Source organism: Oncorhynchus mykiss, chromosome 3 (genome assembly GCF_057628025.1).
Source record: "Oncorhynchus mykiss isolate SJ-2025 chromosome 3, ASM5762802v1, whole genome shotgun sequence".
NCBI classification, from domain to species: Eukaryota; Metazoa; Chordata; class Actinopteri; order Salmoniformes; family Salmonidae; genus Oncorhynchus; species Oncorhynchus mykiss.
In genome coordinates, this window is record NC_143024.1 from 17,097,194 (window position 1) to 17,122,034 (window position 24,841).

Consider the following 24,841-nt stretch of genomic DNA (forward strand, 5'->3'; position numbering starts at 1 on the left):
GCTGTGTCTTGTCTCTCAGCCCAGTGCTGTTAATCCCTGTTTGGGCAGATTATTAGGTCCCTAATACCCCGGGAGCAGGGATTACCCCCAGCCTCCCTCCAACCCCCCTCTGTTCCCCTATTGACCCCCTGGGATAGAGGGATGAAAGGGAGGAGGGGGAAGGGATAGTGGGTCGGTGGTATCCTTTAGCTCTGAGAGCATGCTGTCTGGGAGGGAGATATCACTTACCAGTCAGACCACACCAGAGATCACACTCTCTCTTTCACTCACCATACTCAGGTATGCTGACGTGTATACACACACACACACACACACACACATATACACACACACATATACACACACACATATACACACACATATACACACACACACACATATACACACACATATACACACACACATATACACACACATATACACACACACATATACACACACATATACACATATACACACACACACACACACACAGACACACACACATATACACACATATACACACACATACACACATATACACACATATACACACACATACACACATATACACACACACACATACACACACACACACACACACACACACACACACACACACACACACAAACACATATATCTACAGATGATGGATTTATTCCATCTATGGGTCTGGTAGTACACTAAGTATATGTTTTTGGGCTTGCATTTGTGTGTGATGTGTGTGTGTGTCTCTGATGTGTGTGTGTGATGTGTGTGTATGTTGTAGACTTCCTGAAGCGGCCGTTAGAGCAGTATGTCAGGAGGATGGAGGTTCCAGTCAGAGTGGTGAGGATGGAACAGAGATCTGGACTGATCAGAGCTCGACTGAAAGGAGCCTCACTCTCCACCGGACAGGTGTGTGTGTGTGTGTGTGTGTGTGTGTGTGTGTGTGTGTGTGTGTGTGTGTGTGTGTGTGTGTGTGTGTGTGTGTGTGTGTGTGTGTGTGTGTGTGTGTGTGTGTGTGTGTGTGTGTATGAATGGTGAAATGCTGCTCAGATGCAGCAGCTGTCAGTAGCCTCTCTGTAACAGTAAAGTGTTTGTTGTCATGTAGGTGATCACGTTTCTAGATGCTCACTGTGAGTGCACCATTGGCTGGCTGGAACCTCTACTGGCCCGCATCAAACTAGACAGGTATGTTACACACCCACAGGCACATCACACACACACCACACACACACACACTCCACACACACACACACACAGACACACACACACACATACGCTGGGTGTAATAAATAAATGAGTAACAATTTGTTGAGCCTGCAGGGGGCTTGTCCTTGTGTTTTTTTTATGCTTAATTACAAAGCCTCTGTTTACTTATGTCCTCAGGCTGGTACACACTCACACACACACACAGCAGAGGGAGAGAGATAGAGGTCAGATTGTATTCGGTGCTACAGCTGTAAATGTGCTGAGCTGACAGCAGGACTTGGGTCGTTCCACCAGTTAGATGTTTTCAGTGGTGGAGAAAAGCAACGTTTTAGTTCACCTAATTTTAAAATTCTTCTGTCATAAAGAGCACATGTTCAAATGAATAAAAAACCTGTTTTCCATCTCAAGAGGTTAAATAAAATAATACTGTAGTAAGTGGCAAATAAAGTAACAGTTGACCGCAAAGGGTTGACGACATCATCTTAAATTAGCCATAAATTCCCTTGTGACGGAGGAATGGAAGCATGTTGTGTGCAATGAGAGGGGCAATTGAATGCAAGCTTCACTAAAACAGTAACATTGTTAAAACATGTCTAGCCTGTGTATCTCTGGGTAACAGGGCTGTGCTCCAACTGCTCAGTCTTCCACCACAAAACACCAGAAAATGACCGAAGGAGTAGAACCAGCTCACCTGCTTTTACACCAGGATTTGACTATTAGATGTTCAATGTTTCTTTAGAATTGTATTTTTGAAAGGACTAGTTTCACCGTGTTAAAACTAGAGTTTAGTTCACCTAACTGGGTTGACCTTACAATGAAGGACCATTAAATAAATGAATCACTATTCACATTACATAAATAATCATCTTCACAAATGACTTTTTTAATGCAACAAAGCAACTATGGCTTTACAATGATGATGAAAACTTGGATAAATGTTGGGGTTGATAAGTGCAGAAGCTGTCATACATCTCTCATTCACACGTGTTGGCTGTGCCCCAAACTAGGGGGATTCTGGAAGTCAGTTTTCTCTCTCATTCACACGTGTTGGCTGTGCCCCAAACTAGGGGGATTCTGGAAGTCAGTTTTCTCTCTCATTCACACGTGTTGGCTGTGCCCCAAACTAGGGGGATTCTGGAAGTCAGTTTTCTCTCTCATTCACACGTGTTGTGTTGGCTGTGCCCCAAACTAGAGGGATTCTGGAAGTCAGTTTTCTCTCCCATTCACACGTGTTGGCTGTGCCCCAAACTAGAGGGATTCTGGAAGTCAGTTTTCTCTCTCATTCACACGTGTTGGCTGTGCCCCAAACTAGGGGGATTCTGGAAGTCAGTTTTCTCTCTCATTCACACGTGTTGGCTGTGCCCCAAACTAGGGGGATTCTGGAAGTCAGTTTTCTCTCTCATTCACACGTGTTGTGTTGGCTGTGCCCCAAACTAGAGGGATTCTGGAAGTCAGTTTTCTCTCCCATTCACACGTGTTGGCTGTGCCCCAAACTAGAGGGATTCTGGAAGTCAGTTTTCTCTCTCATTCACACGTGTTGGCTGTGCCCCAAACTAGAGGGATTCTGGAAGTCAGTTTTCGCTCTCATTCACATATGTTGGCTGTGCCCCAAACTAGAGGGATTCTGGAAGTCAGTTTTCACTCTCATTCACATATGTTGGCTGTGCCCCAAACTAGAGGGATTCTGGAAGTCAGTTTTCTCTCTCATTCACATATGTTGGCTGTGCCCCAAACTAGAGGAATTCTGGAAGTCAGTTTTCTCTCTCATTCACATATGTTGGCTGTGCCCCAAACTAGAGGGATTCTGGAAGTCAGTTTTCTCTCTCATTCACATATGTTGGCTGTGCCCCAAACTAGAGGGATTCTGGAAGTCAGTTTTCTCTCTCATTCACGTGTTGGCTGTGCCCCAAACTAGAGGGATTCTGGAAGTCAGTTTTCTCTCTCATTCACATATGTTGGCTGTGCCCCAAACTAGAGGGATTCTGGAAGTCAGTTTTCTCTCTCATTCACACGTGTTGGCTGTGCCCCAAACTAGAGGGATTCTGGAAGTCAGTTTTCTCTCTCATTCACACGTGTTGGCTGTGCCCCAAACTAGGGGGATTCTGGAAGTCAGTTTTCTCTCTCATTCACACGTGTTGGCTGTGCCCCAAACTAGGGGGATTCTGGAAGTCAGTTTTCTCTCTCATTCACACGTGTTGTGTTGGCTGTGCCCCAAACTAGAGGGATTCTGGAAGTCAGTTTTCTCTCCCATTCACACGTGTTGGCTGTGCCCCAAACTAGAGGGATTCTGGAAGTCAGTTTTCTCTCTCATTCACACGTGTTGGCTGTGCCCCAAACTAGAGGGATTCTGGAAGTCAGTTTTCGCTCTCATTCACACGTGTTGGCTGTGCCCCAAACTAGAGGGATTCTGGAAGTCAGTTTTCGCTCTCATTCACATATGTTGGCTGTGCCCCAAACTAGAGGGATTCTGGAAGTCAGTTTTCTCTCTCATTCACATATGTTGGCTGTGCCCCAAACTAGAGGAATTCTGGAAGTCAGTTTTCTCTCTCATTCACATATGTTGGCTGTGCCCCAAACTAGAGGGATTCTGGAAGTCAGTTTTCTCTCTCATTCACATATGTTGGCTGTGCCCCAAACTAGAGGGATTCTGGAAGTCAGTTTTCTCTCTCATTCACGTGTTGGCTGTGCCCCAAACTAGAGGGATTCTGGAAGTCAGTTTTCTCTCTCATTCACATATGTTGGCTGTGCCCCAAACTAGAGGGATTCTGGAAGTCAGTTTTCTCTCTCATTCACACGTGTTGGCTGTGCCCCAAACTAGAGGGATTCTGGAAGTCAGTTTTCTCTCTCATTCACATATGTTGGCTGTGCCCCAAACTAGAGGGATTCTGGAAGTCAGTTTTCTCTCTCATTCACATATGTTGGCTGTGCCCCAAACTAGAGGGATTCTGGAAGTCAGTTTTCTCTCTCATTCACATATGTTGGCTGTGCCCCAAACTAGAGGGATTCTGGAAGTCAGTTTTCTCTCTCATTCACACGTGTTGGCTGTGCCCCAAACTAGAGGGATTCTGGAAGTCAGTTTTCTCTCTCATTCACACGTGTTGGCTGTGCCCCAAACTAGAGGGATTCTGGAAGTCAGTTTTCTCTCTCATTCACACGTGTTGGCTGTGCCCCAAACTAGAGGGATTCTGGAAGTCAGTTTTCTCTCTCATTCACACGTGTTGGCTGTGCCCCAATTATGGTCCAAGTCAAGAGCCCTTTCATCATCTATTCACTATTTATTTGTCTACTTGTCTAATTACCTCTTAATTACTATTATTTAGTTCTGTTCTGAACCCATTTTTCTCCCAGCGTACTCCAGCTTCTATCTTTCTACCCCTCTGTATGTCTTCTTATGGAGGAAGGGTTGCTCAGCCCATGGTCTGTAAACTCTACCATTGTGTGTTTCTCATGACTGGTGTCAATAAAACATTTCAACTTGGATAAATGTTGCGGTTAAGTGGGTTAAATCATCCTAGAAGTCACAGAGAGACATTTAACATGTCTTAATTCATATTTAAAAAATAAAGTTTTGAGTTTTCCATGTGGTCTATTATTAAAGGATACTTCATTTAAGGAACTACCTACCTACTGTTGATTGACCTTTGTCTAGTGACTGGCAGGCTGTGTGTGTGTGTGTGTGTGTGTGTGTGTGTGTGTGTGTGTGTTTGTGTGTGTGTGTTTGTGTATACACACAGCATGATAGTAGTGGCAGGTGCAACACCAGACACTAGTAACTGCTGTTGTCAACACAGTAGAGGTCTGCAAATATTCTGGATATTAGAAGTGATTGAAATGATTAGGACTCACAAGTCCAAGCATCTACTCAACACTTTGTCATTGTGGGTCTAAAGGTCTTCTGATGTGGTGGTGTGGGAATATGTGTTGCAGGAAAACGGTGGTGTGTCCCATCATCGACGTGATCAGTGATGACACGTTTGAGTACATGGCTGGTTCTGACATGACCTACGGAGGCTTCAACTGGAAGCTGAACTTCCGCTGGTACCCTGTACCCCAGAGAGAGATGGACCGCCGCAAGGGAGACCGCACTCTGCCCGTCCGGTAGGTAGGACACACTACCCATCTACAGCGCTGGCATAGAGACTGGGACGTAGACTCTCCTCAGCTCCAGTCAGTGAGGATATCATCCCTGCTTCTAACACTCTACTGAATCTAAATGTAATAGACTAGTAATAGTGGCATAGCTGGGACTTAGTTATAAGTTCTGTTTTCAGTCAAATACATGAGCTCAGTGTGGTGTAGCTGTGTTGCTGTGTTCCTGTGTAGTTGAGGATGGGGAAACTCTGGGAACATTCAGGAATAAAACCCAGGGTTTGTTTTCGCTTGTCCCTCATCACCTCTTCCTGTTCATGTTCCCCACCAGTCCAACTGGGACTATCAGAGGCACATTGAGAGGTCCCGTTTCCATCACAACACAGGGAAAGAGACAGGTCTATTCGTGAGGTGACCTGGGTAAAGTAGTTTCAGTAAAACAACATGTTATTGAGTTTAGCCAGCTAATATCTTTAGCCAGCTAATATCAGCCGAGGTGTTTTTCTGTTTCCCTGCCTGGTCTGCTGAGGTGTTTTTCTACTTTTCTGTTCCCAGCTGGCCAACAACAGGACATGTGTGACTCCCCACACAGTGCACAGCTCAGATCGTGTTCCCACAATATGTTTCCCCAGGGGGACGTGTGCTGTTCTATTTGTTGTTCTATGTGGCACTGGCACCATGTTCCCTGTTGTCTTTCTGATTAACATCTTGAAAACAAGTCTTTAGCTCAATGACATATGGTGGCAACAAAGTATGTGAACCCTTTGGAATTAGATGGATTTCTGCTTAAATTGGTCATACAATTTGATCTGATCTTCATCTAGGTCACAACAATAGACAAACACAGTCTTAAACTAATAACACACAAACAATTCTACGGTTTCATGTCTATTGAACACACTGTTTAAACAGTCACGGTGCAGGGTGGGGAAAGGTTGTGAACCCTTAGATGTGATAACTGGTGATAACCCTCCTTTGGAAGCAATAACCTCAACCAAATGTGTTCTGTAGTTGTGGATCAGACCTGCACAGCGGTCAGGAGGAAGTTTGGACCAGTCCTCTTTACAAAGCTGTTTCAGTTCAGAAATATTCTTGTGATGTGAACCACTCTATTGAGGTTATGCCACCGCATCTCAATCGGGTTGAGGTCAGCACTCTAACTGGGCCATTCCAGAAGGCGTATTTTCTTCTGTTGAAGCCATTCTGTTGTTGATTTATTTCTGTGTTTTGTGTCGTTGTCCTGTTGCATCACCCAACTTCTGTTGAGCTTCAATTGTTGACAGATAGCCTTACATTCTCCTGCAAAAAGTCTTGATAAACTTGTGAATTCATTTTTCCGTTGATGATAGCAACCTTTCCAGGCCCTGAGGCAGCAAAGCAGTCCCAAACCATGATGCTCCCTCCACCATACTTTACAATTGGGATGAGGTTTTGATGTTGGTGTGCTGTGCCTTTTTTTCTCCACACAGTGTTGTGTGTTCCTTCCAAACAACTCAACTTTAGTTTCATCTGTCCACAGAATATTTTGCCAGTAGCGCTGTGGAACATCCAAGTGCTCTTTTGCGAACTTCAGACATGCAGAAATGTTTATTTTTTGACAGTAGTGGTATCTTTCGTGGTGTTCTCTCATGAACACCATTCTTGTTTAGTGTTTTATGTATCGTAGACTCGTCAAGATGTTAGCATGTTCCAGAGATTTCTGTAAGTCTTTAGCTGACACTCTAGGATTCTTCTTAACCTCATTGAGAATTCTGCGTTGTGCTCTTGCAGTCATCTTTGCAGGACGTCCACTCCTAGGGAGAGTAGCAACAGTGCTGAACTTTCTACATTTATAGACAATTTGTCTTACCGTGGGACTGATGAACATCAAGGCTTTTAGAGATACTTTTGTAGCCCTTTCCAGCTTTATGCAGTCAACAATTCTTAAACTTAGGTCTTCTGAGATCTCTTTTGTTCGAGGCATGGTTCACATCAGGCAATGTTTCTTGTGAATAGCAAATTCAAATTTTGTGAGTGTTTTGTATAGGGGAGGGCAACTCTAACCAACATCTCTAATCTCATATCATTGATTGGACTCCAGGTTAGCTTTTGGAGAAGTCATTAGCCTAGGAGGGGTTCACATACTTTTCCCAACCTACACTGTGAATATTTTATTATGTATTCAATATAGACAAGAAAAATACAATCATTTATGTGTTATTAGTTTAAGCACACTGTTTGTGTCTATTGTAGTGATTTGATCTCAGATGAAGGTCAGATCAAATTTGATGATCAATTTATGCAGAAATCCAGGTAATTCCAAAGGGTTCACATACTTATTCCTGCCACTGTATATCCCTCCTTCTGAGAGACTGACAGGGAGAGAGAGATTTCTTGCTTAGGCAATGTTAACTAATGTTTCCCATGCCGATAAAGCCCTTACATTGAATTGAATTGTATTGAGATGGAAAAACAGGAAAAAACATCTCTGGAGGTCGACTTGATGTTTTGTGCCTCTGAAGATACCATCTCTACGGACAAACTTGTGATCTCTGTCGCAAACATGAAACCAGAATGTAGTTGAGTGACTGTTTTCTTCTCTCTCCCCCTCTCCCCACCCTATCTCCCCCCTTGCTCCCACCCACCTCCCTCTCCTCTCTCTCTCCACTCCCCTCCCCTCTCGCTCCCTCTCTCTCTCTCCACTCTCTCCCTACACTACTCTCCCCTCTCTCTCTCTCTCTCCCTCCCCTCTCTCTCTCTCTCCCTCCACTCTCTCTCCCCCTCCACTCTCTCTCCCCCTCCACTCTCTCCCTCCCCTCTCCCCCTCTCTCTCTCTCCCTCCACTCTCTCTCCCCCTCCACTCTCTCTCCCCCCCCCCCCCTCTCTCTCTCTCCACTCTCTCTCTCTCCCTCCCCTCTCTCTCTCTCCCCCTCTCCCCTCTCTCTCCAGGACTCCTACCATGGCCGGTGGGTTGTTCTCTATAGACAGAGATTATTTCCAAGAGATAGGGACGTATGACGCAGGTATGGACATTTGGGGAGGAGAGAACCTGGAGATCTCCTTTAGGGTGAGTACACACATACACAGGGCACACACACACGCACACATACACAGGGCATGCAAGCACACACACACACACCAGCTATGCAAACTAGTTCACTTTTGGTGAAATTCACCGTTTTGAATCCAAAATAGGCGACCTACGTGAATCGTGTAGATCAGATGAGAAAAGTTTGGGAGGGGGAGCTTTGGATCACTACTGGCTGTAAGCGAACGAGCGATGCAGGTTTGTAAGCGAACGAGTGATGCACGTTTGGAGCAACTCTGTCTGTGTCCAAGGCTCAGCCAATCATTCACATAACAACAGAATGCAGAGAGAAGAGACAACCAATGTGCTAGTTACAGAATCAGGGCACTCTGAAAGACAGCAGTAGGGTACAGAGGCAGTTTGCCAGTTACAGCAGCGCGTCCCCTGGATGATAACAAAAAGATAGGTGAGAAGCCGGGTGATGAAGCACACTTCATGAGCTGTAACCGAAAAACAACTGGCATTTGGAAAGTTGGAGGTGAGGGAGAAAGTGTGGTGGTACAAGTATTGTTAGCGTTGCTAAGTATCTTGCTATAGTAGCTGGATGGAATTCTCCGTTAGCTAGCCAGAGAAATGTGCACCTGCACACACACACACACACAGGGTTGTGTAGTTGTATGTAGTTGTAACATGAGTGTTTCGGGTGTGTTGTAGATCTGGCAGTGCGGGGGGACGTTGGAGATCGTGACGTGTTCTCACGTGGGTCACGTGTTCCGGAAGGCCACGCCCTACACGTTTCCAGGGGGAACGGGTCAGATCATCAATAAGAACAACAGACGCCTGGCCGAGGTCTGGATGGACCAGTTCAAAAACTTCTTCTACATCATCTCCCCTGGTGAGTCTGAGGGAGGGGCGAGTTGCTGTGTGTCTGGGGGCTGTTTCAAAACAGAAGCCTTCTACATCATCTCCCCTGGTGAGTCTGAGGGAGGGGCGAGTTGCTGTGTGTCTGGGGGCTGTTTCAAAACAGAAGCCTTCTACATCATCTCCCCTGGTGAGTCTGAGGGAGGGGCGAGTTGCTGTGTGTCTGGGGGCTGTTTCAAAACAGAAGCCTTCTACATCATCTCCCCTGGTGAGTCTGAGGGAGGGGCGAGTTGCTGTGTGTCTGGGGGCTGTTTCAAAACAGAAGCATGGTCAAATAATAATAATCCCAGTGGTTGTAGAGGGTGCAACAGGTCAGCACCTCAGGAGTAAATGTTAGTTGGCTTTTCATAGCCAATCATTCAGAGTTAGAGACAGCAGGTGTGGTAGAGAGAGAGAGTCCAAAACAGCAGGTCTGGGACAGGTAGCACGTCCGGTGAACAGGTCAGGGTTCCATTTCCGCAGGCAGAACAGTTGAAACTGGAGCAACAGCACGACCAGGTGGACTGGGGACAGCAAGGAGTCATCAGACCAGGTAATCCTGAGGCATGGTCCTAGGGCTCAGGTCCTCTGAGAGAAGAGAAAGAGAGAGAGAGAGAAAGGGGGAGAGAGAGAATTAGAGGGAGCATACTTAAGTTCACACAAGATGCCGGATAAGACAGGAAAAATTCTCCAGATATAACAGACTGACCCTAGCCCCCCAATAAACTATTGCAGCATAATTATTGGAGGCTGCGATAGGAGGGGTCGGGAGACACTGTGGTCCCATCCAACTATACCCCCGGACAGGGCCAACCAGGCCCCCCATTAACAATGTGATGTTGCCGTGGTGACCTGACAGAGAGAGGCGACGTGGGGGGGGACAGAATAATTTCACGCTACACAGTCTCTATTAACCTTGCCATCTCACCACTGACAGACACACCCCTGCACAGATCAGGTAGAGGACAGGCGAGAACAAGGTCAAAGGTTCACCTCTCTTCCACTAACAGGAAGTTTAGTGTTCACTGCTTCCCCTTACTGTAATAACAATCCCTAATCCAGAGAATATCAAACACTCTATGAGAAACATGTTTGTAAGATTCTTCCAGTCCTTTAGGTAGTTGGTGATTGTGACCATGGGGATGTGTGTTGGGTGTTTTCCACCACTACATAGAGTAGCCAGTCAAATAGAAAAGTAGCCAGCCAGGCCAAAGCAGCTCTATTTCGGTGGTCTCTGGTACATTGTAACAACTTGATTCCATCTGAAATACACAGCGGAAATATTGAATACTTTATCGAGTTTATGTCCCAGATTGTAAAAAATGTGTTGCGGTATTATGTAGAAAGACATGACTTTGCAATTGAAATGACAACAAAAGGATGAATTCAGTGTATTGTTCCTTATTTTGGTATTGTTAGTTGTCTAGGTCTATGCCTATATGACCAGGACTATTTTCTAAGTAGGAGAATATTAAACCTTTTTTTTAGCATTTAACCAGTGTTCTCTTGATTTAAAGTGGTATTTACACTTTTACTACAACATATGGATTGCCACAATTATATTTGTTCTTCAAATTGTGTATTTTATTGAAACAGAAAAATGAAGTAAATAGCCCACCTTATCTAGAATAATATATTTAAGGTTTTGTTTTTCCAGGTTTCCATTTTCCCCGTTTTCACTCTCAAAATCACATTGGATGTTCTGAATACAGAACAATGCTTAAACCACATCAGGAGGCTTCTGAGGTCTGGGATAAATCTGATACTTGTCTTTTTGGGGTGTATTTACCCTTTCATTCAAGTGCGCAGCTAGCAAGAGGCTGTTGTTGAGCAGGGTTTTTATAGCCACATATGATGGTAGATGAAATAACCCTGATATCATTCTGCCAGGGAAGCTAGGCTACTTTGTAGTTAACATTTCATTGAGGAGTTTTTTGGGAGCCTTTCCATCTACCAGAAGACATTAGCTTCATCGCTAACGGTTACACAAAGTGGTAGACTTGTGCACTGCAGAAACAGACAGGGGCATTCTCGTTGCCTCTTGACCTATACGAAATCAGTGATGCATTCTGTTCCTGTCTTATGATAATTTGGGGGAAGTTTAAGGTCAATACATTTGTGAATATTGTTGAATTCCGTTTTAATGCCTGGGTTTCTTGAGGGCCTAATTATCATATTTTGACCAGAATGAGGCTCTCCACTGTCTATTGTTCCTTCAGTGATGATTCATCATCTTCATCGAATGTTTTCATAATTTATCTGCAGATAATTGCCAAACATTAGGGAGCCAAACTATGCAAATTAAGGAGCCAAATGAACGTCTCTCCGATGCCATTCGGTAGGCTACAGACTGACGAGATGAGTCACTCACTTTATCGTCCCTGTCTGGCAAGCCCCGACATCCTAGGAAAGGAAACCTAGGAAATCCTTAGGTTGACTTGTCACGATGCGACAACATGGACATATAACCATGTTGAATGGCAAGGGATGTAGGAGATGGAATTTATTCAGTCAGTTCGACACTTTTTATAAACTAGTCAACACTTGCTGTTCAGTTGTCAATCAGCACACAGTAAATAGCCTAGGCCGCTCCCTGTGGCTGGCTGTCACGTTCCTTTGTAGAGACGGATCAAGGCGCAGCGAATGTTGAGTTCCACAGAATTATTTCATAGTGAAACTTAGCAACAACGAAACAATAAACTAACAATGAAATGTGACTACGTGGTGCACAAACACACAACAATAAACTAACAATGAAATGTGACTACGTGGTGCACAAACACACAACAATAAACTAACAATGAAACGTGACTACGTGGTGCACAAACACACAACAATAAACTAACAATGAAATGTGACTACGTGGTGCACAAACACACAACAATAAACTAACAATGAAATGTGACTACGTGGTGCACAAACACACAACAATAAACTAACAATGAAATGTGACTACGTGGTGCACAAACACACAACAATAAACTAACAATGAAATGTGACTATGTGGTGCACAAACACACAACAATAAACTAACAATGAAATGTGACTACGTGGTGCACAAACACACAACAATAAACTTTTAATGAAATGTGACTACGTGGTGCACAAACACACAACAATAAACTAACAATGAAATGTGACTACGTGGTGCACAAACACACAACAATAAACTAACAATGAAATGTGACTACGTGGTGCACAAACACACAACAATAAACTAACAATGAAATGTGACTACGTGGTGCACAAACACACAACAATAAACTAACAATGAAACGTGACTACGTGGTGCACAAACACACAACAATAAACTAACAATGAGACGTGACTACGTGGTGCACAAACACACAACAATAAACTAACAATGAAATGTGACTACGTGGTGCACAAACACACAACAATAAACTAACAATGAAATGTGACTACGTGGTGCACAAACACACAACAATAAACTAACAATGAAATGTGACTACGTGGTGCACAAACACACAACAATAAACTAACAATGAAATGTGACTATGTGGTGCACAAACACACAACAATAAACTAACAATGAAATGTGACTACGTGGTGCACAAACACACAACAATAAACTTTTAATGAAATGTGACTACGTGGTGCACAAACACACAACAATAAACTAACAATGAAATGTGACTACGTGGTGCACAAACACACAACAATAAACTAACAATGAAATGTGACTACGTGGTGCACAAACACACAACAATAAACTAACAATGAAATGTGACTACGTGGTGCACAAACACACAACAATAAACTAACAATGAAACGTGACTACGTGGTGCACAAACACACAACAATAAACTAACAATGAAACGTGACTACGTGGTGCACAAACACACAACAATAAACTAACAATGAAATGTGACTACGTGGTGCACAAACACACAACAATAAACTAACAATGAAATGTGACTACGTGGTGCACAAACACACAACAATAAACTAACAATGAAATGTGACTACGTGGTGCACAAACACACAACAATAAACTAACAATGAAATGTGACTACGTGGTGCACAAACACACAACAATAAACTAACAACGAAACGTGACTACGTGGTGCACAAACACACAACAATAAACTAACAATGAAACGTGACTACGTGGTGCACAAACACACAACAATAAACTAACAATGAAACGTGACTACGTGGTGCACAAACACACAACAATAAACTAACAACGAAACGTGACTACGTGGTGCACAAACACACAACAATAAACTAACAATGAAACGTGACTACGTGGTGCACAAACACACAACAATAAACTAACAATGAAACGTGACTACGTGGTGCACAAACACACAACAATAAACTAACAATGAAATGTGACTACGTGGTGCACATGCACAAACACACAACAATAAACTAACAATGAAATGTGACTACGTGGTGCACAAACACACAACAATAAACTAACAATGAAACGTGACTACGTGGTGCACAAACACACAACAATAAACTAACAATGAAACGTGACTACGTGGTGCACAAACACACAACAATAAACTAACAATGAAACGTGACTACGTGGTGCACAAACACACAACAATAAACTAACAATGAAACGTGACTACGTGGTGCACAAACACACAACAATAAACTAACAATGAAACGTGACTACGTGGTGCACAAACACACAACAATAAACTAACAATGAAACGTGACTACGTGGTGCACAAACACACAACAATAAACTAACAATGAAATGTGACTACGTGGTGCACAAACACACAACAATAAACTAACAACGAAATGTGACTACGTGGTGCACAAACACACAACAATAAACTAACAATGAAACGTGACTACGTGGTGCACAAACACACAACAATAAACTAACAATGAAACGTGACTACGTGGTGCACAAACACACAACAATAAACTAACAATGAAACGTGACTACGTGGTGCACAAACACACAACAATAAACTAACAATGAAACGTGACTACGTGGTGCACAAACACACAACAATAAACTAACAATGAAACGTGACTACGTGGTGCACAAACACACAACAATAAACTAACAATGAAACGTGACTACGTGGTGCACAAACACAAAACAATAAACTAACAATGAAATGTGACTACGTGGTGCACAAACACACAACAATAAACTAACAATGAAACGTGACTACGTGGTGCACAAACACACAACAATAAACTAACAATGAAATGTGACTACGTGGTGCACAAACACACAACAATAAACTAACAATGAAATGTGACTACGTGGTGCACAAACACACAACAATAAACTAACAATGAAATGTGACTACGTGGTGCACAAACACACAACAATAAACTAACAATGAAATGTGACTACGTGGTGCACAAACACACAACAATAAACTAACAATGAAATGTGACTACGTGGTGCACAAACACACAACAATAAACTAACAATGAAATGTGACTACGTGGTGCACATGCACAAACACACAACAATAAACTAACAATGAAATGTGACTACGTGGTGCACAAACACACAACAAACTAACAACGAAACGTGACTACGTGGTGCACAAACACACAACAATAAACTAACAATGAAACGTGACTACGTGGTGCACAAACACACAACAATAAACTAACAATGAAACGTGACTACGTGGTGCACAAACACACAACAATAAACTAACAACGAAACGTGACTACGTGGTGCACAAACACACAACAAACTAACAACGAAACGTGACTACGTGGTGCACAAACACACAACAATAAACTAACAATGAAACGTGACTACGTGGTGCACAAACACACAACAATAAACTAACAATGAAACGTGACTACGTGGTGCACAAACACAAAACAATAAACTAACAATGAAATGTGACTACGTGGTGCACAAACACAAAACAATATCCCATAAAACACAGGTGGAAAAAGGCTACCTAAAAATGATCCCCGATGAGAGACAACGATTACCAGCTGCCTCTAATTGGGAATCATACCAATCACCAACATAGAAATAATAACCCAGAACCCCACATAGAAATAACTAACTAGAACAACCCCCAGTCACACCCTGACCTACTACACCATAGAGAAATAATGTCTCTCTATGGTCAGGGCATGACTCTGGTTATGTGAAACGTAAAAGAAAATCAATGATTTTGTGTCAGTAAACAATAATTAGGCTAAGTCATGGATTTCCACACATCGTTACCAGTTACAGTACATGGGATATGTAAGGATATGCTCTCTCCCACAGGTGTAAAGAAATTTGACTGCAACCAGAAATCTGTAGGCTATATAATGACGAGATGCTCATGGCTCCTCCCTACCAATGGGAGTCGTTGTCCCAAAGATGGGAAGGCAGGTGACAAGCTTAGGTCCAAAATAAGACCATAGAAAAGCATTGGACAGATTTTGGCGAGCGTGAAACCTCTCACTTTGCCTCTTCCTCTCTGCTGAATTTCCCTGTCATCACTCACTTTGTGACTGACCGGCGCCTGTCCTATAAATAGATCGCTAGAAGATACATATCGTTCATCCTAGCGGGGGAGGGCTCGATGGACTAGCGAACTGAAACTTTTAAATGAAAAGTAGCCTAGTTATTATGAAGTGGAAAATGTAGCTGGCTAAAAATGAATCTGTAACCGGCTGATTAGCCGACAGCTGACGCTAATGGAAAACACTGTGTTTCAGGTGTGACGAAGGTGGACTATGGTGACATCACGTCTCGCTCGTCTCTGAGACAGAAGCTGCAGTGTAAACCTTTCAGCTGGTACCTGGAGAACGTCTATCCTGACTCCCAGATACCACGACACTACTACTCACTGGGAGAGGTGCACCCGCGCTAAACACACAACACACACACACTAAACACACACACATTCAATCAGTGATAATTGTTGGTTGTGTGTTGTTCTGTCAGATCCGTAACGTGGAGACTAACCAGTGTCTGGACAACATGGCCCGGAAGGAGAACGAGAAAGTTGGCATCTTCAACTGCCATGGCATGGGAGGAAACCAGGTAACTAGAACTGCCATGGCATGGGAGGAAACCAGGTAGTTAGAACGGCCATGGAATGGGAGGAAACCAGGTAGTTAGAACGGCCATGGCATGGGAGGAAACAAGGTAATTAGAACTGCCATGGCATGGGAGGAAACCAGGTATCTGGAACTGCCATGGCATGGGAGGAAACCAGGTAACTAGAACTGCCATGGCATGGAAGGAAACCAGGTATCTAGAACTGCCATGGCATGGGAGGAAACCAGGTAACTAGAACTGCCATGGCATGGGAGGAAACCAGGTAACTAGAACTGCCATGGCATGGGGGGAAACCAGCTATCTACTGCCATGGCATGGGAGGAAACCAGGTAACTAGAACTGCCATGGCATGGGGGGAAACCAGGTATCTACTGCCATGGCATGGGAGGAAACCAGGTAATTAGAACTGCCATAGCATGGGAGGAAACCAGGTATCTAGAACTGCCATGTCATGGAAGGAAACCAGGTATCTAGAACTGCCATGGCATGGGAGGAAACCAGGTATCTAGAACTGCCATGGCATGGGAGGAAACCAGGTAACTAGAACTGTCATGGCATGGGAGGAAACCAGGTAACTAGAACTGCCATGGCATGGGAGGAAACCAGGTATCTAGAACTGCCATGGCATGGGGGGAAACCAGGTATCTACTGCCATGGCATGGGAGGAAACCAGGTAACTAGAACTGCCATGGCATGGGAGGAAACCAGGTAACTAGAACTGCCATGGCATGGGAGGCAACCAGGTAACAGTCACAAACCAGGTATCTGGAACTGCCATGGCATGGGAGGAAACCAGGTAACTAGAACTGCCATGGCATGGGAGGAAACCAGGTAACTAGAACTGCCATGGCATGGGAGGAAACCAGGTATCTGGAACTGCCATGGCATGGGAGGAAACCAGGTAACTAGAACTGCCATGGCATGGGAGGAAACCAGGTATCTGGAACTGCCATGGCATGGGAGGAAACCAGGTAACTAGAACTGCCATGGCATGGGAGGAAACCAGGTATCTGGAACTGCTATGGCATGGAGGAAACCAGGTAACTGCCATGGCATGGAGGAAACCAGGTAACAGTCACAAACCAGGTATCTGGAACTGCCATGGCATGGGAGGAAACCAGGTAACTAAAACTGCCATGGCATGGGAGGAAACCAGGTATCTGGAACTGCCATGGCATGGGAAGAAACCAGGTAACTAGAACTGCCATGGCATGGGAGGAAACCAGGTAACTAGAACTGCCATGGCATGGGAGGAAACCAGGTAACTAGAACTGCCATGGCATGGGAGGAAACCGTAACTGATCAACTGAGGACAGGACAACAGTAATGAGATTACCTTTGGTGTTCATCATAGTGACATTAACCTGAGCAACTTATCTGACCTCAGAGGAGAGAGATACAATGTGAATGACATAAGAGAGAGAGAGAGGTCTCTTGTCTTCCCGTCTGACCGTGTGTCGTCCCCTGCAGGTGTTCAGCTACACGGCCAATAAAGAGATAAGGACAGATGACCTGTGTCTAGACGTGTCCAAACTCAACGGTCCTGTCATGATGCTCAAGTGTCATCACCTCAAAGGAAACCAGCTCTGGGAGTATGACCCCATGGTATGTCTGTCTGTCAACAGTAAACAACCCCTCCTTGTCTTTTCTTACTACCACTGACCCTGCTGAGTGTGCTAGTTGTTGTTTTACCTAGCTACCTTAAAGTAACTGTCAAGTGTTTCCACATTTCTATTAAATATGTCATATAATTCATTACAATATGAGTGAAATATTTAGTTTTCCTTCCAATTTTTTATTTATGAAGTATGATATAAAGCTGATTTTCTGTATTGGAATGGTGTGGCCCTACCCCAACAACTGAATGGTGTGGGCGTATACAAGTCATTCAAATTATTCACGCGAGTAGATCGCTGATTGGCCAGTGCATCCTCAGGAGGATGACATCATCATCAATGAGGAAATAGCAAGCATTTTTTTAAACTGTCTTTTTGACATACCAGATTGAAGTGTTTTTTTCTTTAATTTTATGCTTTGGCCACATGAATATAGGATGAGTCCACAACATATGGGTATGAGTTATCAGAATATTCACTTTTAAAAGTCAGATTTTCACAGGACAGTTACTTTAAGATGAATGCACTTTTAAACAGTAAGTTGCTCTGGGTAAGAGCGTCGCTAAATGACTCAAATATATTTAAAAAAAAATGTTTCTCTGTCTGTTGTGTCTGTAGAAGTTGACCCAGGTCTGTTTCTCTGTTGTCTCTGTAGAAGTTGACCCAGGTCTGTTTCTCTGTTGTGTCTGTAGAAGTTGACCCAGGTCTGTTTCTCTGTTGTCTCTGTAGAAGTTGACTCAGGTCTGTTTCTCTGTTGTCTCTGTAGAAGTTGACCCAGGTCTGTTTCTCTGTTGTCTCTGTAGAAGTTGACCCAGGTCTGTTTCTCTGTTGTCTCTGTAGAAGTTGACTCAGGTCTGTTGTCTCTGTAGAAGTTGACCCAGGTCTGTTTCTCTGTCTGTTGTCTCTGTAGAAGTTGACCCAGGTATGTTTCTCTGTCTGTTGTCTCTATAGAAGTTGACCCAGGTCTGTTTCTCTGTTTTCTCTGTAGAAGTTGACTCAGGTCTGTTTCTCTGTTGTCTCTGTAGAAGTTGACCCAGGTCTGTTTCTCTGTTGTCTCTGTAGAAGTTGACCCAGGTCTGTTTCTCTGTTGTCTCTGTAGAAGTTGACTCAGGTCTGTTTCTCTGTTGTCTCTGTAGAAGTTGACTCAGGTCTGTTTCTCTGTTGTCTCTGTAGAAGTTGCCTCAGGTCTGTTTCTCTGTTGTCTCTGTAGAAGTTGCCTCAGGTCTGTTTCTCTGTTGTCTCTGTAGAAGTTGACCCAGGTCTGTTTCTCTGTTGTCTCTGTAGAAGTTGCCTCAGGTCTGTTTCTCTGTTGTCTCTGTAGAAGTTGACCCAGGTCTGTTTCTCTGTTGTGTCTGTAGAAGTTGACTCAGGTCTGTTTCTCTGTCTGTTGTCTCTGTAGAAGTTGACCCAGGTCTGTTTCTCTGTTGTCTCTGTAGAAGTTGACCCAGGTCTGTTTCTCTGTTGTCTCTGCAGAAGTTGACTCAGGTCTGTTTCTCTGTTGTCTCTGTAGAAGTTGACCCAGGTCTGTTTCTCTGTCTGTTGTCTCTGTAGAAGTTGACCCAGGTCTGTTTCTCTGTCTGTTGTCTCTGTAGAAGTTGCCTCAGGTCTGTTTCTCTGTTGTCTCTATAGAAGTTGACCCAGGTCTGTTTCTCTGTCTGTTGTCTCTGTAGAAGTTGACTCAGGTCTGTTTCTCTGTTGTCTCTGTAGAAGTTGACTCAGGTCTGTTTCTCTGTCTGTTGTCTCTGTAGAAGTTGACTCAGGTCTGTTTCTCTGTCTGTTGTCTCTGTAGAAGTTGACTCAGGTCTGTTTCTCTGTTGTGTCTGTAGAAGTTAACCCAGGTCTGTTTCTCTGTCTGTTGTCTCTGTAGAAGTTGACCCTGATCCACGTCAATAGTAACCAGTGTCTGGACAAGGCCAGTGAGGAGGACAGCCAGGTGCCCAGCGTCAGAGACTGTACACACACTCGCTCTCAACAGTGGCTGCTGCGCAACGTCACGCTGCCTGAGATCTTCTGACCGCCGCCTACCCACACACACATACACACACACACACACTGACGGAAAGAGAGAGAGAGTGAGAGGAGGGAAGAGGAGGAGGGCAGAAGGGACAGTCCACGCTGAATGGGATGAAGCAGGGCCCTTCTATGGTGTCTGGGAGAGGGAACATGTTTGGACTCAATGGAGGAGAGACTCATACTTTTATGAAGAGAGACTGGTGATCTTTTAAAGAGAGAGACCCGCTCCTGGAGAGACATGTTGTTAAAGAGAGAGAGAGACTCACAGAGAGGACTTCCATGGACAAGGCAGTCTCCCCAACGCTGCAAACTCATCACTTATGTTTACCTGACTGTGTGTGTGTGTGTGTGTGTGTGTGTGTGTGTGTGTGTGTGTGTGTGTGTGTGTGTGTGTGTGTGTGTGTGTGTGTGTGTGTGTGCGCAAATGTGTTCTCAAGTAAAGGTGGCTCATTAGTGAAAACATTTTTTTCATTGAGTTTTGACTCTGTTGAACTCATATGAAGGAAGGGTGTGTGTGTGTGTGTGTGTATGTGTGTTTGAGCGAGCATGTGTGTACATGTGTTGGGATATGCCCTCCTGTTGCAGTATTGTATGACTGTGCATGTATGAGGACAGCCCCATACAGACACCTAGCAGTGTCTGTCTCCCTCTAGTGTTCCTCCCCTGAATTGCAGCCTAAAGAGGGACTCAGAGACAGGAGATGGAGACAGAGAGGGAGGGGGGACACAGAGACAGGAGATGGAGACAGAGAGGGAGGGGGGACACAGAGAGAGGAGATGGAGACAGAGAGGGAGGGGGGACTCAGAACTCTCCAGAGAAGCACCGAGGAACAATGCGCTGAACCACAAACTGAACTGAATCCCTAATTGACAGACCTGCACTCCTACAGACAGATATAGAGACAGAAATAATATGTTTGTGATATACTGAGATTTCTATGTAGACTTTTTTACATGTCTTTGTTTATTACTGTGAGAGTTCCACAGAGCAGCGACTGTAGTTTATCTGTCTGTTTATGTCTTTAAGGTAAAGTGTTTAACATAGAGCTAATACGGCTGCTGGTTGACGTTGCCCTTAGTCACAGATCAAGAATCAGTTTACCCTCCCCTAATCCTAATGTTAACCATTATGGGTAGGAAACAAGAACTGATCTTAGATCAGTGTCAGGAGGCAACCTGATCCTCCTCCGCTAATACACACGTGTACACACACGGCCCTGGGCCTCTGCATATCTAATGTGATGGATCTAATGATCACAGTAACACACAGACACACACATAAATAATCCCACATACAAACACAGGTTACACACATACAGAAATAAACACACATACAAACACAGGTTACACACGTACACAAACAGAAATAACACACATACATACACAGGTTACACACACGCAAACAGAAATAACACACATTCAAACACAGGTTACACACAAACAGAAATCAACACACATACAAACACAGGTTACACACGTACACACGTACACAAACAGAAATAACACACATTCAAACACAGGTTACACACATACACACATACACAAACAGAAATATCACACATTCAAACACAGGTTACACACGTACACAAACAGAAATAAACACACATTCAAACACAGGTTACACACGTACACACATACACAAACAGAAATCAACACACATACAAACACAGGTTACACACGTACACACATACACAAACAGAAATATCACACATTCAAACACAGGTTACACACATACACACATACACAAACAGAAATAACACACAAGCTGAACTAGACTGTCACTTTAATCTTCTCTATCATATCTTCTTCCTGAAGACGTCCTGATAAAACACTCCAATGGCTCCATCCTCCATGGTGTGTGTGTGTGTGTGTGTGTGTGTGCGCGTGTGTGTGTGTGTGTGTGTGGCGCTAACTCCATGCTAACCCCAGCCCGTCAACTCCACTCTTATCAGCACATCAGTTTAATGCGGTTTCTATATCACTGAACAGCACAGTGGAGCTGCATAGACTGTCCAGAGGTCAGTTAAGGGCAGTATCTCTGTTTCATACATTGACTTCTATGCTTTGTATGGTTAGAATAATATGGAGGCGGTTCAGGAATGCAGTAAGTGTTTGATCATGAATGTGGGAGAGGGATGTAAAGGTGTCCTACAGTATCACACTCCATAACCACTTATATATTTCTGGTCAACACAGACCTCTACTCATATCACTCCTTTACTTAACATCTCAACACCTTTCTGCTCATATCACTCCTTTACTTAACATCTCAACACCTTTCTGCTCATATCACTCCTTTACTTAACATCTCAACACCTTTCTGCTCATATCACTCCTTTACTTAACATCTCAACACCTTTCTGCTCATATCACTCCTTTACTTAACATTTCAACACAGACCTCTCTACTCATCACTCCTTTACTTAACATTTCAACACAGACCTCTCTACTCATATCACTCCTTTACTTAACATTTCAACACCTTTCTGCTCATATCACTCCTTTACTTAACATTTCAACACAGACCTCTCTACTCATCACTCCTTTACTTAACATTTCAACACAGACCTCTCTACTCATATCACTCCTTTACTTAACATCTCAACACCTTTCTGCTCATATCACTCCTTTACTTAACATCTCAACACCTTTCTACTCATATCACTCCTTTACTTAACATTTCAACACAGACCGCTCTACTCATATCACTCCTTTACTTAACATCTCAACACCTTTCTGCTCATATCACTCCTTTACTTAACATTTCAACACAGACCTCTCTACTCATATCACTCCTTTACTTAACATTTCAACACAGACCTCTGCTCATATCACTCCTTTACTTAACATTTCAACACAGACCTCTCTACTCATCACTCCTTTACTTAACATTTCAACACAGACCTCTCTACTCATATCACTCCTTTACTTAACATTTCAACACAGACCTCTGCTCATATCACTCCTTTACTTAACATTTCAACACAGACCTCTGCTCATATCACTCATTTACTTAACATTTCAACACAGACCTCTGCTCATATCACTCATTTACTTAACGTTCCACTTGTCATTTTGGTTAACCTCTTCTTTTTAGTTGTTTTTTGTATCACACGCTTTTATCAGTTTGCCAGTCTGAGAGATGACGTCTATCATTAACTATTTCAACCTCCTCTGTTGGGGGAGGGGTTTACACACGGTTCTGACATTTCATTGGCTCATCTTTGCTGTGGAGGTGGGTGGGGGGGGCTTTACTTGACGGATTCATGTTTGATTGAATGACTGTACGATAAAGATGTGTGATTTCTGATTGGTGGGTTTTGACTGTGAGACGGGCGAGGACTGTTTGTATGTAAAGGATTGACTCTTGTCGGGGAGGGGTGGGGTTTGTTTGATTGACAGCTGTATGAGTTATATCCAGACTTCCACACTGAGCTGTTTCAAACGTTGTAGAAATAAAAGTCAGAACGTTTACAGAACACCACAACGACAACATGGACTCCTGTCTCTCTCTTTACTCACATATTCATGAGACAACAGATTATCTTGAACTCCGCCAGTGATCAGTCCACCAGTGATCAGTCCAGTAGTGATCAGTCCACCAGTGATCAGTCCATTAGTGATCAGTCCACCAGTGATCAGTCCATTAGTGATCAGTCCATCAGTGATCAGTCCATCAGTGATCAGTCCATCAGTGATCAGTCCACCGGTGATCAGTCCACCAGTGATCAGTCCATCGGTGATCTGTCCACCGGTGATCAGTCCATCAGTGATCAGTCCACCAGTGATCAGTCCATCAGTGATCAGTCCACCGGTGATCAGTCCATCAGTGATCAGTAACACACATTCAGGAGAGTAGCTCTGCAGGAACAGGGTTGGAGTTAAACCCTACAGGAGGGTAGCTCTCCAGGAACATGGTTGGAGTTAAAACCTACAGGACTGTATCTCTCCAGGAACAGGGTTGGAGTTAAAACCTACAGGAGGGTAGCTCTAGGAACAGGGCTGGAGTTAAAACCTACAGGAGAGTAGCTCTCCAGGAACAGGGTTGGAGTTAAAACCTACAGGAGGGTAGCTCTAGGAACAGGGCTGGAGTTAAAACCTACAGGAGAGTAGCTCTCCAGGAACAGGGTTGGAGTTAAAACCTACAGGACTGTAGCTCTCCATGAACAGGGTTGGAGTTAAAACCTACAGGAGGGTAGCTCTCCAGGAACATGGTTGGAGTTAAAACCTACAGGACTGTAGCTCTACAGGAACAGGGTTGGAGTTATAACCTACAGGACTGTATCTCTACAGGAACAGGGTTGGAGTTATAACCTACAGGACTGTAGCTCTCCAGGAACAGGGTTGGAGTTAAAACCTACAGGACTGTAGCTCTACAGGAACATGGTTGGAGTTATAACCTACAGGACTGTAGCTCTCCAGGAACAGGGTTGGAGTTATAACCTACAGGACTGTAGCTCTCCAGGAACAGGGTTGGAGTTAAAACCTACAGGAGGGTAGCTCTCCAGGAACAGGGTTGGAGTTAAAACCTACAGGAGGGTAGCTCTCCAGGAACATGGTTGGAGTTCAAACCTACAGGACTGTAGCTCTCCAGGAACAGGGCTGGAGTTAAAACCTACAGGACTGTATCTCTCCAGGAACAGGGTTGGAGTTAAAACCTACAGGACTGTAGCTCTACAGGAACAGGATTGGAGTTATAACCTACAGGACTGTAGCTCTCCAGGAACAGGGTTGGTAGTTATAAACATACAGGACTGTAGCTCTCCAGGAACATGGTTGGAGTTAAAACCTACAGGACTGTAGCTCTCCAGGAACAGGGCTGGAGTTAAAACCTACAGGACTGTATCTCTCCAGGAACATGGTTGGAATTAAAACCTACAGGACTGTATCTCTACAGGAACAGGGTTGGAGTTAAAACCTACAGGACTGTATCTCTCCAGGAACAGGGTTGGAATTAAAACCTACAGGAGGGTAGCTCTCCAGGAACAGGGTTGGAGTTATAACCTACAGG

At 43.9% G+C, this 24,841-nt stretch overlaps 1 protein-coding gene across 7 annotated transcripts in view; it reads left to right on the forward strand.

The window, feature by feature from the left end:
* LOC110508149 (polypeptide N-acetylgalactosaminyltransferase 1) overlaps window positions 1-23,323 on the forward strand; it is a 73,130-nt gene extending 49,807 nt beyond the window's left edge. For 2 of the 7 annotated variants that reach the window (XR_016492312.1, XR_016492308.1), the window contains 10 exons: window positions 749-876; window positions 1,073-1,152; window positions 5,101-5,271; window positions 8,191-8,308; window positions 8,984-9,164; window positions 15,857-15,996; window positions 16,086-16,184; window positions 17,673-17,807; window positions 19,686-21,173; window positions 21,218-23,323. Coding sequence is in view for 2 of the 7 variants with exons in the window: in XM_090222611.1 (XP_090078737.1) it covers window positions 749-876; window positions 1,073-1,152; window positions 5,101-5,271; window positions 8,191-8,308; window positions 8,984-9,164; window positions 15,857-15,996; window positions 16,086-16,184; window positions 17,673-17,807; window positions 19,686-19,832 (1,199 nt within the window). In the remaining 5 variants the exon portion in view is untranslated. Of the gene's footprint in view, window positions 1-748; window positions 877-1,072; window positions 1,153-5,100; window positions 5,272-8,190; window positions 8,309-8,983; window positions 9,165-15,856; window positions 15,997-16,085; window positions 16,185-17,672; window positions 17,808-19,685 lie in introns of all 7 variants that reach the window. The other 5 variants (XM_090222611.1, XM_090222608.1, XR_016492311.1 and 2 more) reach the window with 4 other exon arrangements.
* The last annotated feature ends 1,518 nt before the right edge of the window (window positions 23,324-24,841 follow it).